The sequence below is a fragment of the Silurus aristotelis genome (assembly GCF_946808225.1).
Source record: "Silurus aristotelis genome assembly, chromosome: 2".
Classification (NCBI taxonomy): domain Eukaryota; kingdom Metazoa; phylum Chordata; class Actinopteri; order Siluriformes; family Siluridae; genus Silurus; species Silurus aristotelis.
This window is the reverse complement of record NC_139575.1, coordinates 17,678,888-17,696,249: the sequence shown is the minus strand read 5'-3', so window position 1 is coordinate 17,696,249 and position 17,362 is coordinate 17,678,888. Positions and strand designations below refer to the sequence as shown.

The following is a 17,362-nucleotide window of genomic DNA, read 5'->3' as shown; positions in this document are numbered from 1 at the left end:
GCAAAACGTAAAGACGATTCGGCCTGCGCCATTTCCGCCTGGCGTTTATATCGGCTCTCTGAAACATCGCAGCAGTGACTAAGAACCTGTCAGCGTTTTTTAAAAGCCTCCTTTTTCACAATTCACACTGCGATGCCAATATGGTGTTTTAAAATGTATCCACTTTGGAGAGCGTTTTCATAAACCTACGGTTCGTTGACTGAAAACGCCACCTGAGAGCGGACGGAAGGCCAAAACAAGGAGAAAAACTTTTTTACTTTCCAAAACCGCCCGCGATAAACGGACGCCATCTCGAAAATAATATTTTATGTATACAGTCTTCTTCTTCTTCTTCTTCTTCTTTCGGCTGCTCCCATTAGGGGTCGCCACAGCGGATCATCTGTCTCCATACCACCCTGTCCTCTATATCTGCCTCTTTTACACCAACTACCTGCATGTCTTCCCTCACCACATCCATGAACCTCCTCCTTGGCCTTCCTCTTTTCCTCCTACCTGGTGGCTCCATCTTCAGCATTTTTCTACCAATATAATTCATGTCCCTTCTCTGCAAATGTCCAAACCATCTCAATCTCGCCTCCCTCACCTTGTCACCAAAACATCCTACATGTGCTGTCCCTCTAATAAACTCATTTCTAATCTTGTCCATCTTCGTCACTCCCAACGAAAACCTCAACATCTTCAGCTCTGCTACCTCCAGCTCCGCCTCCTGTCTTTTACTCAATGCCACTGTCTCTAATCCATACAACATCGCAGGTCTCACCACAGTCCTATAAACTTTCCCTTTCATTCTTGCAGATACTCTTCTATCACAAATCACTCCTGTCACTCTTCTCCACCCACTCCACCCTGCCTGCACTCTTTTCTTTACTTCCCTAACACACTCTCCATTACTTTGCACTGTTGACCCCAGGTACCTGAACTCCTCCACCTTCTCCACCTCTTTTCCCTGCAACCGCATCACTCCACTGCCCTCCCTCTCATTCACACACATGTACTCTGTCTTACTCCTACTGACTTTCATTCCCCTTCTCTCCAGCGCATATCTCCACCTCTCCAGGCTCTTCTCAACCTGCTCTCTACTCTCACCACAAATCACAATATCATCTGCAAACATCATAGTCCAGGGAGACTCCTGTCTGACCTCGTCCGTCAACCTGTCCATCACCACTGCAAACTGGAAAGGGCTCAGGGCCGATCCTTGATGCAGTCCAACCTTCACCCTGAACCAGTCTGTCGTACCTACTGCACACTTTACTGCCGTCACACTGTCCTCATACATGTCCTGCACCACCCTCACATACTTCTCTGACACACCTGACTTACTCATACAATATCACAACTCCTCTCTCGGCACCCTGTCGTACGCTTTCTCTAAATCCACAAATACACAATGCAGCTCCTTCTGTCCTTCTCTATACTTCTCCATCAACATCCTCAAAGCAAATAACGCATCTGTGGTGCTCTTCCTCAGCATGAAACCATACTGTTGCTCACAGATGGTCACCTTTTCTCTCAGCCTGGCTTCCACTACTCTTTCCCATAACTTCATGGTGTGACTGATCAACTTAATTCCCCTGTAGTTACTGCAGGTCTGCACATCTCCCTTATGCTTAAAGATCGGTACCAGCACACTCCTTCTCCATTCCTCAGGCATCCTCTCCCCTTCCAGAATCCTGTTAAACAATCTGGTTAAAAACAGTACAGTACTGTATTAACATTTTACTTCATTTTATAATCAATAATTATATTTGTATTAATAAATTTCATTATTTCAACATAAAAACTGTTGCCCATAAGTATTTGGTCTATCTGTGACCACGACTTTGATATTCGTTCTGGATTTGTCTGCCTTCTGACTAAAACTGTATGACGCATCATGCACTACATTTTAATAGTTCTACATTTAAAGCTGCTCCTTCCAAAACATTTCAGGGCAAAAACATGTCATATAAAAATATCAGCCCAAATGGGCATCAAATCCAGAAGGCATTTCATGCTGTGTAATGACATATATGGGCTAGAAAGAGATCGGGCCCAGCTTCAATTCTTTGTATTCCACAAAAAAAACCAAACCGATTCGCCTCAACACACCAGCTAAGAGCAAATAATCTGATGCCGAGAGCAAGCTGTAGTTAATAAACCTTTTTAGAGAGCAAGAAGTTTTAAGTGCTGAAGCAACAAGGAGTTACTTTCCTGAAGAGTTGTAGTGCACAGTGAAGGCATCATGATAAAACCAGCTGCTCCTCTGATTGATTCTTTTATTCTGTTTGCTCGGGGGGTGCTGTCTGTGTTTACCCTGACTTCCTCTGACCTGTCTGCCTGTAACAGTTCTTGCCAGAGAGACTAATAGAAGAAATGTGGAAGGAGTGGGAGGAACAGGGTGAAAGTGTGAGACAGAAAGAGACAGACTGGACTGGACAAGACTCCCTATCATGGAAGTAAAGATGTGGCTTGAATACTAATTAAACCAAACTCGACCTTAACGTGATAGAATGCCAGAAAAGGTGCTGCCTCTCGCTGTCATGTATCTGTCACTCTCTTCCTCTTGCTTTCTCTCACTGTGTGGTAGTCTGACAGTGTGATATGTGATAGGTGCTTCACAGGACTGTCCACCAATAAAAAAAACAGATACACAATAAAACCCAAGAGAATCCACACAAAATATCAGTGGCAGCAGCATGAGTCTCTTTACTGAACAACACTGTAGGTTGACCCTCTATGCTGAAACCCTTAACTGAGGTGCTTCGATTTTTTTATTCTTTTAACTGCAAACTAATTTTGTAACAGGCCAACAGATGGCAGCACAGGGCTCCAAGCACAGTCAAAGGGACCACCAACCTTTATAAGCCAATGTACAAAAAAGACATCGTCCTGTGTACATCGGGAGCTGTGCAACTGGTGCTATTCTGACCAAGTGCATTTCCACATCTACAATTTCATCATAGACAGCAACTTAGAACTCCCAGTCACTGAGCTCTCCTGACACTTGATTTTCTCACTGGAAACATCATCATCTCACTTCCACACCCAACCTACTCTCCAGATTTGTCTCCTGCGGACTTCGCCCTCTTCCCGAAGATGAAGAGCAAACTCAAAGGTCACCATTTTGACACATTTGTTTTGGAGATCCAGCACGAATAGTCAAGACGGTGCTTGACGATTCGAAAAGAAGACTTCAAGGACAGAAGTGGCAGGAACTCTGGGAGCGCTACATTGCTGTGCAAGGGTACTGTTTTGAAGGTGAAAGTGTGTAAATGCAGTAAAATTAAGTATTTTCTTGTTAACAGAGCTAGTCTCAAAACTTTTTGATACCACCTGGTAGTAACCAGCACAGAAAATTCCACATGTTCATCAAGAAAAAAAATATTTCAAGGAGTATAGATTTTTTCATGATTTGAAAATAGTGTTTGTGTCCCTAAAAGGGTAAGATGAAAAAGAATAAGCACTTCATCTTCTTGATGGGGCATCTGGGGTGTTAAACAAATTGATATTTTTTACGTTTGAACAACTTTCTGAAGCAGTAATAAGAATCCATTATATTGAAATCTAAAGTCAAGACCAAGTCAATTCATTTATTCAACTTCAGTAATCGTTTTGTTCCCGTCAGTGTCTTGTACATAGTACATAGACACTGGGGTCGTGAGGAGGTAACGCTACCTACTGCATGACTCAAGAAGAGTTTTACTGACTGAAAAAACAAATCAGCATTGTTCAGCATCTCTTCATTTTTATAGACTTATTATTGGGCACTCTTTCATATTTAAATTCGGGAAGGTTTCATCATTTTAAGGGCTATCACTAACGTCCCCAGTGCAGACTCCGACACCCTTTAAATCCTATATCCCTTCTTTACTTGCTTCATACTTTCATTCCTGTCTTCCTCACTATTAGCTTATTTCAGGGCAACAATCCCCCCATGACCTGCAATCTGCCCAGTAACACACCCCCACGCACATTCATGGACACACACATACACACCACTCATGGACACACGAACATCATACAGGCACTTTTAAATTTATACCACAATGTACGCGTGTGTGTGTGTGTGTGTTTTCTCGCGTTTACTATTATTTATCATGCCCAGTCCGCCCTCAGTCTGCCAGCAGATTGAGAAGAATGAGGCCAGGTTTACTGGAGAGGGGAGGATTACAGGGAATGCATCGGAGAATAGAGCAGCAGGAGGTAACAAAAAAGTGGAGAAAGATAGGGCAGTAAAAGCAACGATTGTTGATGAAGGGATATAAGGAAGATAAACAACTGTGTCTGATCTGAGAGCGTGCCAATGTTTAACCCACAGCCTTCATTAAACCCTTCCACCTCTTATTACTACTACTACTACTACTACTACTACTACCTCTACTACTACTACTACTATTACTACTACTACTACTACTACTACTACTACCTCTACTACTACTATTACTACTACTACTACTACTACTACTACTACCTCTACTACTACTACTATTACTACTACTACTACTACTACTACTACTACTACTACTACCTCTACTACTACTACTATTACTACTACTACTACTACTACTACTACTACTACTACTATTACTACTACTACTACTACTACCTCTACTACTACTATTACTACTACTACTACTACCTCTACTACTATTATTACTACTACTACTACTACTACTACTATTAGTACTACTACAACTACTACTACTATTATTACTACTACTACTACTACTACCACCTCTACTACTACTATTACTACTACTACTACTACTTCTACTACTACTACCTCTACTACTACTATTACTACTACTACTACTACTACTACCTCTACTACTACTACTACTACTACTACTACTACTACTACTACTACTATTACTACTACTACTACTACTACTACTACTATTACTACCTCTACTACTACTACCACTACTACTACTATTACTACTACTACTACTACTACTACTACTACTACTACTATTATTACTACTACTACTACTACTACTACCTCTACTACTACTAATATTACTACTACTACTATTATTATTACTACTACTACTACTACTACTACTACTACTATTACTACTACTACTACTACTACTATTATTACTACTACTACTACTACTACTACTACTATTACTACTACTACTACTACTACTACCTCTACTACTACTATTACTACTACTACTACTACTACTACTATTATTACTACTACTACTACTACTATTATTACTACTACTACTACTACTACTACTACCTCTACTACTACTAATATTACTACTACTACTATTATTACTACTACTATTATTACTACTTCTACTACTATTATTATTACTACTACTATTATTACTACTACTATTATTACTACTACTACTACTACTACTACTACTATTACTACTACTTTTACTACTATTATTAATACTACTACTACTACTACTACTACTACTACTACTTCTACTACTACTACTACTACTACTACTACTACTACTACTACTAATACCATTATTACTATTTAAAATTAAAACAGTGCTGACAAGTAACAAAGCTAGCAGAGCTACACACCCTGAAAGACATACCAATAATTATTTTATTATTAATAATTATAAGTAAATGTTTAGGTCAAATATATTAATTTACCAGGGATTGCTGTGTGTAAACAAGAATGTAGTGTGTTAAGGAATATGGACACTTTTCTCTACCTTAATTCGCAAAGGGCTTTTGTCATGAATCTTTCTATAAAAAACATTCCAAACTACACACTCTATTGCACACACACAAACACACAGATGTCTTTCCATTATTAATCTGCTGCATTTACTCTGCAAAAATACAGCACATGTACAACCCACACACACACACACACACACACACACACACACACACACATACACACATACACACATACACACACACACACATACACACACACACACACACACACACACACACACATATCCATAACCCCACACTCGTACAATCTGATCGTCCTCCTCTTTCTGCTGTGGCCATGTAACTATTGCACTGACCACCATGAGCAATCAAACACACCAGGTAGGCTAAAAAAAAAAGCTCCTGTGTGGGGTTTGGCAGTCACAGCATGGCTAACAACTTGGGGGGGGAGGTGTCAAGAGGACAGAGTGGTAAGAACAGAGACTGGAAAACGCATTGCTTCTTCAACTCTTACATCATGTGGACAGACTGTTGTCTGGGGAACTGTTATGTAACTGGACAGAGGCCTGCTGCTGCTGCTGCTCTGTGGTCAGAGATCCTCTACAAAAATATATAGGAGAATGAAAGATTGATATTAATGGACTGTTTACAAATACAAAGTAAAACAAAACAAAACTTTCAGTTTCAAATTGACATTGCCTCTCTGTGTATCTCCCTCAGCTGACTCATGCATAGGAAAAGGACAATTTTAGAAAGAGGACATCCTCCGAATACGTATTTATCTTTGATTATGCTCTGACTGTGCGATTTCCACAGACAGATGGAGACGCCCACACACGGGAGTACAACATGCATACCAAGTCAGCCAAGCCGGCCTCACCTTCCCTGCAGGATATGACTGTTGCTGCTCACGGAGACATATGGAGCTTCACGTGGAGTCATCGCTGCACAGAATGCATGCAAGCACCACCGCAGAATCAGCCGTGTTCCTGCCAGTTCACTAGAGCCGTATTTGGTGTTCATAAAATGATGTAATATTTCCGGGTATGTTCCTAATGAATGCATGCTCCTAATGAAGTGGGAGTACACAGGACCTCTTTGCACTTCTAGCTATATTCGAGGGAGGTGCAAAAAATCTAAAACTAACAATGTTTGGTTTTGAGAACGACATCTCAGTAAAACCACTCCCACTGACTCAAGCAAACATTTGCCAGCAAGCTAAAGACATACAGATTTCATATAATACTTGAACATCCCATTTTAAATGTACAATCACTGACCGCTATATTTATAACACCTGTATCTTCTGGCTGCAATAAAATGAAGAAAAAGATACATTCAACAATTCCAGGAGAAGAGCAGCCATTTTGACAGCCAGTATCCAATCAGGCTTACGACCTGCAACTTATCAGCAAAAGCACCACTGTCATTCAATATATATAGTATATGCAATATGCAAACTTTAACATGCCATGTTTTTAGTAGTAAGTGCTAGAAGTGAAACATGAGTCAGCAGGGATCTAAAAAAAAAATAGTTCAGTCCTGAGACAATGCCCAAGATAATATTCCTGAACTGTACTGTTCTCCATTTTAACTATTTACTATAGTAAATATCAGCATCATTATATATATATATATATATATATATATATATATATATATATATATATATATATATATATATATATATATATATATATATATATATATACACACTGTGAAGGTGGCATCACGTCCCAGGCAAGCGCTCCGAACACGACAACCAGGGGGGTGCTGGATGGACAGCGCCATATCAGCACCTGTGTTGTGGAAAGCTGCAGAGCACATGGCAGCGGGGCGGAGTGGCATAACGAGGCACGGCTGGAAGCTCATGACGAGAACGCTACCTCCCCATGCTCATCAAGGAGAAGGGGGGATATAAAAGGATACACTAAGGAGCACACAGGGGGGAATGGTTGGCTTTCAACTAACGAAACGAACAATTTGTCTCCCTTTTTCTTGACAGGAAGCAGCGACAGCGGCGAGAGCAGCGCGAATACACCGATTCTCTTCCAACGACTGTGTAAAGACCTCTACGTACCGAGGACACCGAGCACCCACTCGCACAGACAGGTTTGGGTCTCAGCTCACCTCGGACGGGCCGTGGCCGCGTACAACACCCATTTGGGGCGCCGCTACATCGGAAGCTCCAGCGGGCACGGCGTTAAGGACTAATTTGCAGTTCTATACAAAATTTCACTTCTTCTTTTCTCCGGCCGCCTGTAAAACTATAAATAAAGACATTTTGTAATTTTTCTTTGACATTCAGCTCTCTGGTGTGTGTGTGTTCGTCCCAGCACGCGAGTGAGGCGCTACAATATATATATATATCTACAGTGAGGAAAATAAGTATTTAAACACACTGCTATTTTGCAAGTTCTCCCACTTAGAAATCATGGAGGGGTCTGAAATTGTCATCGTAGGTGCATGTCCACTGTGAGAGACATAATCTAAAAAAAAAATCCAGAAATCACAATTTAGGATTTTTTAACTATTTATTTGTATGATACAGCTGCAAATAAGTATTTGAACACCTGAGAAAGTCAATGTTAATATTTGGTACAGTAGCCTTTGTTTGCAATTACAGAGGTCAAACGTTTCCTGTAGTTTTTCACCAGGTTTGCACACACTGCAGGAGAGATTTTGGCCCACTCCTCCACACAGATCTTCTCTAGATCAGTCAGGTTTCTGGCCTGTCGCTGAGAAACACGAGTTTAAGCTCCCTCCAAAGATTCTCTATTGGGTTTAGGTCTGGAGACTGGCTAGGCCACACCAGAACCTTGATATGCTTCTTACAGAGCCACTCCTTGGTTATCCTGGCTGTGTGCTTCGGGTCATTGTCATGTTGGAAGACCCAGCCTCGACCCATCTTCAATGCTCTAACTGAGGGAAGGAGGTTGTTCCCCAAAATCTCGCAATACATGGCCCCGATCATCCCCTCCTTAATACAGTGCAGTCGCCCTGTCCCATGTGCAGAAAAACACCCCCAAAGCATGATGCTACCACCCCCATGCTTCACAGTAGGGATGGTGTTCTTGGGATGGTACTCATCATTCTTCTTCCTCCAAACACGTTTAGTGGAATTATGACCCAAAAGTTATATTTTGGTCTCATCTGACCACATGACTTTCTCCTATGACTCCTCTGGATCATCCAAATGGTCATTGGCAAACTTAAGACGTGCCTGGACATGTGCTGGTTTAAGCAGGGGAACCTTCCGTGCCATGCATGATTTCTAACCATGACGTCTTAGTGTATTACCAACAGTAACCTTGTAAACGGTGGTCCCAGCTCTTTTCAGGTCATTGACCAGCTCCTCCCGTGTAGTTCTGGGCTGATTTCTCACCTTCCTTAGGATCATTGAGACCCCACGAGGTGAGATCTTGCATGGAGCCCCAGTCCGAGGGAGATTGACAGTCATGTTTAGCTTCTTCCATTTTCTAATGATTGCTCCAACAGTAGACCTTTTTTCACCAAGCTGCTTGGCAATTTCCCCGTAGCCCTTTCCAGCCTTGTGGAGGTGTACAATTTTGTCTCTAGTGTCTTTGGACAGCTCTTTGGTCTTGGCCATGTTAGTAGTTGGATTCTTACTGATTGTATGGGGTGGACAGGTGTCTTTATGCAGCTAACGACCTCAAACAGGTGCATCTTTCTTTCTTTCTTTCGGCTTCTCCCGTTAGGGGGCGCCACAGCGGATCCTCCGCACGTTTTGATTTGGCACATGTTTTACGCTGGATGCCCTTCCTAACGCAACCCTCCCCAATTTATCCGGGCTTGGGACCGGCACTGAGAGTGGCTGGGGATGGTTCCCTGACCGGGGATCGAACCTGGGTCGCAGCGGTGAGAGCGCTGCATCTTAACCACTAGACCACCAGGGGACCAAAACAGGTGCATCTAATTTAGGATAATAAATGTAGTGGAGGTGGACATTTTAAAGGCAGACTAACAGGTCTTTGAGGGTCAGAATTCTAGCTGATAGACAGGTGTTCAAATACTTATTTGCAGCTGTATCATACAAATAAATAGTTTAAAAATCATATATTGTGATTTCTGGATTTTTTTTTTTTAGATTATGTCTCTCACAGTGGACATGCACCTACGATGACAATTTTAGACCCCTCCATGATTTCTAAGTGGGAGAACTTGCAAAATAGCAGGGTGTTCAAATACTTATTTTCCTCACTGTATATATATATATATCTGTGAGCAAAAGTGGCAAAAAGATTAATTTAGGCATTAAACTTCCACTGCTTACCGTTATGTAGTGGTGGAGCTCTGGGAAGACTCTGTACGCCCCACAGATGGAGGAAAGCATGCATCGGTTAGGAAACGAGGATGTCACAGCACAGGAGACCTCTGGGAAGGAGATGATCCGAAATCCAAACTTCTCATACAGACGCTGCAACTCTTCATCAGGTTTTTCTTCATCCTGGCTCAGGATACTCCCTACTGCATAGCGACAACAATCATCTTCAACCTGAAAATAGACAATGCAAGAGAAAAAGAGTAAGCTTCGATATACTTAGCTACTAATACCACTAATATATATACAGTGAGGAAAATAAGTATTTGAACACCCTGCTATTTTGCAAGTTCTCCCACTTAGAAATCATGGAGGGGTCTGAAATTGTCATCGTAGGTGCATGTCCACTGTGAGAGACATAATCTAAAAAAAAAATCCAGAAATCACAATGTATGATATTTTAACAATTTATTTGTATGATACAGCTGCAAATAAGTATTTGAACACCTGAGAAAGTCAATGTTAATATTTGGTACAGTAGCCTTTGTTTGCTATTACAGAGGTCAAACATTTCCTGTAGTTTTTCACCAGGTTTGCACACACTGCAGGAGGGATTTTGGCCCACTCCTCCACACAGATCTTCTCTAGATCAGTCAGGTTTCTGGCCTGTCGCTGAGAAACACGGAGTTTGAGCTCCCTCCAAAGATTCTCTATTGGGTTTAGGTCTGGAGACTGGCTAGGCCACGCCAGAACCTTGATATGCTTCTTACAGAGCCACTCCTTGGTTATCCTGGCTGTGTGCTTCGGGTCATTGTCATGTTGGAAGACCCAGCCTCGACCCATCCTCAATGCTCTAACTGAGGGAAGGAGGTTGTTCCCCAAAATCTCACAATACATGGCCCCGGTCATCCTCTCCTTAATACAGTGCAGTCGCCCTGTCCCATGTGCAGAAAAACACCCCCAAAGCATGATGCTACCACCCCCATGCTTCACAGTAGGGATGGTGTTCTTGGGATGGTACTCATCATTCTTCTTCCTCCAAACACGTTTAGTGGAATTATGACCCAAAAGTTCTATTATGGTCTCATCTGACCACATGACTTTCTTCCATGACTCCTCTGGATCATCCAAATGGTCATTGGCAAACTTAAGACGTGCCTGGACATGTGCTGGTTTAAGCAGGGGAACCTTCCGTGCCATGCATGATTTCAAACCATGACGTCTTAGTGTATTACCAACAGTAACCTTGGAAACGGTGGTCCCAGCTCTTTTCAGGTCATTGACCAGCTCCTCCCGTATAGTTCTGGGCTGATTTCTCACCTTCCTTAGGATCATTGAGACCCCACGAGGTGAGATCTTGCATGTAGCCCCAGACCGAGGGCGATTGACAGTCATGTTTAGCTTCTTCCATTTTCTAATGATTGCTCCAACAGTGGACCTTTTTTCACCAAGCCGCTTGGCAATTTCCCCGTAGCTCTTTCCAGCCTTGTGGAGGTGTACAATTTTGTCTCTAGTGTCTTTGGACAGCTCTTTGGTCTTGGCCATGTTAGTAGTTGGATTCTTACTGATTGTATGGGGTGGACAGGTGTCTTTATGCAGCTAACGACCTCAAACAGGTGCATCTAATTTAGGATAATAAATGTAGTGGAGGTGGACATTTTAAATGCAGACTAACAGGTCTTTGAGGGTCAGAATTCTAGCTGATAGACAGGTGTTCAAATACTTATTTGCAGCTGTATCATACAAATAAATAGTTTAAAAATCATATATTGTGATTTCTGGATTTTTTTTTTTATATTATGTCTCTCACAGTGGACATGCACCTACGATGACAATTTCAGACCCGATCATGATATCTAAGCGGGAGAACTTGCAAAATAGCAGGGTGTTCAAATACTTATTTTCCTCACTGTATTAGGGATTGTAATGGTTTATGTATTCGTACCGAACAGTTTCGGTACAGGGGTTTTGGTTCGGTGCACATGTGTACTGAATTTTACGTGCAAAACGTAGTTAAATCTGAGTGAGGATCGCCTGTCTCCGTCTTGCACTGTTTTTCTTTTTTGTATTGTTGTGTTTTTTATTACTCAATCTACTCAATCTACACTGGAAATACGATTTGTAGTGCGTAAAAATACAATTTGTAGTGTGTTGTAAAACTGTATTGCGCATGAGTGAAATCGCTGCCACTTCCGTTCCCAATATCCAAAATATGGTTGTTGTTTTTTTTTTTTATCTCCAGAATTTCTTTTAAAAGGCGAAAATCTTGACAATTCCACATATTGAGTGAGTGAATGAAAGAAATAAAAACATTTGTTAAAGTATGCTGAAATAAGTAGAACAGTTAAGTAGAAAATATTGAATGTTAATATTGAATGTAAAACACACACACACACACACACACACACACACACACACACACACACACACACACACATCTGTATTACCCAAATTGTTTCTAACAAATATAAAAAAATTTTTTTCATTTATAAAATTTTATTTAATCAATATAATTTGTGCCAATTTAATCTATTACTCAATTGAATTAATATTATAAAAACATGTATTGCATTAATTTGATTTATTCCATTTTGTGTTTTTATATTTTATTTTTATATAAACAACTTATAAACAACTGCAGCCATAGTAACATACAATTACAGTTGTATGCAGAGTGAGACAACGGTCATATTCTTTTCCTAATTAGCCTATTAAAATAAATTATTCATTTTGCATGTCATTGAACTGATATGGTAAAAACAGCAGTTTCAATTGGACAAACAACAGAAAATAGTGTTAATTATATTTAAAGTACAATATAACAATTAGCAATGGTTTCATTAATGTGTGTAATGTGTGACTTAAGTGCTCATTTTTATATTACATTATTATTATTATTATTATTATTATTATTATTATTATTATTATTATTAGATAACACACAACAAAATGGAAGTTGCTCAACACATGCAAAATTCATAACTGCACTTATATAGCAATTTCCCATTGGGGTGCTGTGATGTAATATCATATTCACAAGCTCTACAGGCAGTATTAACCGTTCTGAGTATTCTAACCATGACTTAATCCACTCTGCTGGACTAATCTAGTTATTCCTACATCAACTAATTAACTTTAATGCAGTGTTTAGAAAATCTGCTCGAGAAATTTCAGCAGGTAAAAAACTAAACAGATTGACTGCTACACTTCAAGCAAATGCAAAATAAATGGTTCATAAATGCAAGATCCTAAAGGAATAGTGCCTTAGGCGCCTTAACCAGCCAACAGCAGTGTGTGAAATGCAGCCGTTAAACTAACTCTAGACTCGCACTACTCCTTCATCAGCAATATAAAGAATGAAGATAGAGTGTGTGCATTTATAACATGTAAGGCCATGCGCTACTATTTCACTCCCATAACTATTTGTCAAACTGTCCTTGGAGGGGAGAAAATATCTGACAGCAGCAATAAAGAAACAGTCAACCATCTCTTTCAGGTGTAACCACCACGATATCATATCTCCTACTGCTGGACAGATTCTCTTCTCACAAGTGTGTCCATTACACCTTACAGTGAGGAATTATAGGGAAGCAGCCAGTCAGATAAACCAGTGCAGTAAAATGCAGCAATGACAGTTATGGTCGCACTGATAAAGCTGTTATTGTTGTTAAATGTTAGCACTAGAATTACAGACAGTCGAGTGTAAAACGCCACAACAAAGCCTGGCACTACATGTACACCTTCTTCCCAGCTAAAATAACTTAGTAATTAATAAGTTATTTAAAACATTTCCTTTCAATCACGGACAAGATGTCCTTATAGCTAAACCTCCTCATTTACATACTGTTGTTTGATTACACTTAAATACAACAGGGATTCTAATTCAGCATTCAGGCCCTATGATGACACTCTATATAAAATTATGACATCCTTATGTTACAGACACTTTATGGCTGAAAGTATCGGAAATTAGCAAAGAGACAATCCCCCCTCCTTCACTCATTTAGGAAGGTTTTCTACTAGATTTTGGAATGAGGTTAATGGGATTTGTACTCACAGCACTACAAGATGTCAGGCATTGATGTCGAGTCAGGAGGCCTGGGACAAAGCCGGCATTTCAATTCACTTCTGAGGTGTTCAATGATTTTTAGGTCAAGACTCTATTGACCAGTTGAGTTCTTCTAAATCGCCACTGGCAAACAATGGCTACCATCCTAACTGGCAAACCATTGGGGGGGGATTCATCCGATCAATCGATTATCAAAATAATCATTAGTTGCAGCTCTAGTTTAAATCCATCTGGGATTAGAATTAAATTAGATGGAAGTGCTTGTTATACAAGTGTATGAGTGGTTAAAATTGATCATCAAAACAAGAACAATATTCAAACTCTGCCATTTGTTTTGCAGCTACTGTCGGAGTCGCACTGCTACACCGTATGCCAACCAGATTCAAAAATTTATCAGCATTGTGCTATAAAATAGTTTCAAATAAGGAGGGGTATTCACATTGTTTACATAGTTAACAATGTCAACCGGACACCAACTCTCCTTTTCCTATTTAATACACTTTTTGCCCTATTAGTCCTGCCATCTACACAAACACACACACATGCAGCGAGTTGCAATCCCCATCTTATTTAGAGATCTTTCAATCCCTCTCATCCCACACAGTTCGTGACCACATACCCAAGACACTACAAGCAATTACTAAGGAACATAGAGGCTTTCACATACACCATTCCTCAGCCCTGAAGTTGATTTAGCCAAAAGCATTTCTCACACCGAGTTCAAAAAAAGAATCACACTACTGATGTTTACACAAATCAAGCATGTCCAGAAATGTAGATAAAAAAAAGAATCAGAAGGATCAGAACAAGTAAAACAGTCTCTGTGTGGCCCATGCACAAAGTGAGGCATCAGATAATATGCTAGGCATGGAACTATCTTGCAGCATAATTGGCTGTCATGTCAGTGTTTTGGGCAGACAAGCTGAAGAGAAACAAATCGAGCTGTCGTAAATACTCTGTGAAATGCGTCCACTGCTCGTGATTCACTGCACATCTTTCCAACCGCTTACTGTTCTGGAAAACGAGGCCGTGGTGTTTTCCGCGTGGCCACGTTTGAGGTTGTTCCTCCCCACTTTCCAGTGGTTATCGTGCTCATTAATTTTAGCCTGTGATAATGTGCAGAGGTGTTCTCGAATGTGGGCTTGGCCCTTGGGATTGAAAGATGGCCATCAACACAAAGCACAGTGTCATTTCTTCTCTCTGTTCAGATTTCGTTCTGTGTGCCCTCCGGAAGACCGGAGGCGGCTAAGCAATTTCAAAACTAATTCTTTGCTTGCTAATGTAAGAGGCATGCGTTTTTGAAAAATGAAAGCTCCACTACAATAAAAAGGTAAGCTTCAGCCAGGTAATTCTTTATTAGCCGACACGTAACTCAGATTTACTCCTTTCATAATTCCTTTCCCCCTTATCGCTTCCCCCGCTCCTTCCCCAAGGGCTAGGGCTTCTGGGAATTCACTCATCCACAATATCAGCATTAATAATAAGTAATGTTGCAGGGGGTTTTCATGCGCATGTCTGACGCTGTGTGCGTGCGAGTTGCTTTTTCAGTGGCGACAGAAAAATGGCAAGGCTTCGTGCAAAGCTGAGGAGCCCCTGAGGTGCTCAGATCTGCATAATTATGAGCAAGGAGTCAGCTCGCCCTCAAATCAAGAAGCAACTCATAAAAATGCAACAGACGCCGGCTCTCCTGGCCCTGACAGTCACAGTCACACCAGGAAAAAAAAAAAAAAAACAAAAAACAACAATCACAGAAATAATCACAGAAACTAAATGCTTCCAAGTAATCCCTAAGTAACAGTTTTGCTCATGGTTAGGCCTTCTCATAGACTTGCAGACTTTTTTTTTTTTTTATCTTTCAAGACTTTTGTACCAGCGAATATAGGACACATAAAAAATTCCTGGCTGAATTTATTTAGCAAACTTGATTTACTATTTGTACAAAAGATTGTGAAAAACGTAACCATGAGATTCTATTGAATTTTTTACCTTCACATTCTACCATTTAGTCCCCATTTGCTGTTATATTAAACTCCAGTCATCTGCAAAGGTGCTCCACTAGATTTTAGAGTGTGGTCGAGGAGATTTGTGCTCATTCAGCCATAATGTAAATTCAGGCGCTGAGTTTTTGGAGATTTGCTGCTGAGCTTTTGTTGATGCACACACCTGGCAAATACTGTATGAAGCTTTTAATGGTCATAATAACAATTCCTTTGTCAGAAGTTAAAAAATTTTTTAAATGCTTGAGGTATAGGGAAACCAGCTTTTTACAGAAAGAAGAGTAAACTTTGTTCTAATTATTGTTGATCTTCAAACAGATGATGATTAGTCAAAGATTTAGTGAACCCAAACGTATTAAATTTTACATCAATAATTTTAATCATTAATTATTATTTTACTTGTGCATACAGAGTAAAACTACATACAAAAATGTACCCTATATTATAGTGTTTTTCCCCCCCAAACAGGTCACTGCAGTAGTAACTGGGCAAATGGTGGTACAGGCAGTGCAATTTTTCAATTCCTGTTCATTTTCTGACCACTAATTTTTGTTAAAAACCAATAACCAATAACAGCTTCATATTTTTTCTACTCAGAAGAGTTTAGTTCCAATGTATTAGTTTAATGCTTAACATTCCATATCTCTCATTCTTTCTCTCTCTTTCTTACCCTCTCTCACATTCTATCTCAACCAAATTTACCAGTTTTATTTCAGATTTTCTGAACTAAAACTAAGCTTGTAAATGAATGCAGCCTTATCAGACATTGTTGGAGTGTTTTTTGATTCTAATCATTTATCGTATACACCTTTACAAAAAAATCTCTAAAGTACTAAAAAACAGACAAAAAAGACTGCTGTTTCTATTAGTACATTAACTATAATATGCTTTTAAAAAACCTTAGTGTGTCACAGCATCAACTGGTGCACAGATATGCATACACATGGAAATCATGTGCAAACAGCCAATCAGACCACAACCTTTACACTTCCAAAGTTCGTATCCACGTAAATGTGAAATAGAGTTTATATGCTCTCTGTTCAGATGTTGGTGGAGTTTCTGAGGGTGTAACTAAATAAGTAATAATTTACAACATTTCAGACACCTATCATGACTGGTTAATGAAATCCAGGAGTGAAGAGAAGGAAATCCTTTTATAAAAGTATAAAAACTTTTGAGAAACAGATGATGAATATAACATTATACACACCTTGTGAAAACAGGAGATATGCAAGAGAAGCATACTTTTTGACTGTGTGCATAAATTTAAAGCAGATCTCCAAACAAGCAGGACAGAGCAGAATGTGGACATTTTTATTCCCCAGACAACAGCAAAACAAAGCAAAAAGATTCCTGTTCATGGAATAG

General features: G+C 40.0%; 2 protein-coding genes across 3 annotated transcripts in view; one reads left to right on the top strand and one right to left on the bottom strand.

Moving 5' to 3' along the window:
- LOC310715102 (craniofacial development protein 2-like) overlaps positions 1 to 17,362 on the top strand; it is a 367,511-nt gene that overhangs the window by 24,876 nt on the left and 325,273 nt on the right. The gene's annotated exons all lie outside the window — the stretch shown is intronic.
- tex264a (testis expressed 264, ER-phagy receptor a) overlaps positions 1 to 17,362 on the bottom strand; it is an 80,293-nt gene that overhangs the window by 48,129 nt on the left and 14,802 nt on the right. For both annotated transcript variants that reach the window (XM_083521470.1, XM_083521469.1), the window contains one exon: positions 9,941 to 10,162. In XM_083521470.1, coding sequence (XP_083377596.1) covers positions 9,941 to 10,162 — 222 coding nt within the window. The remainder of the gene's footprint in view (positions 1 to 9,940; positions 10,163 to 17,362) is intronic.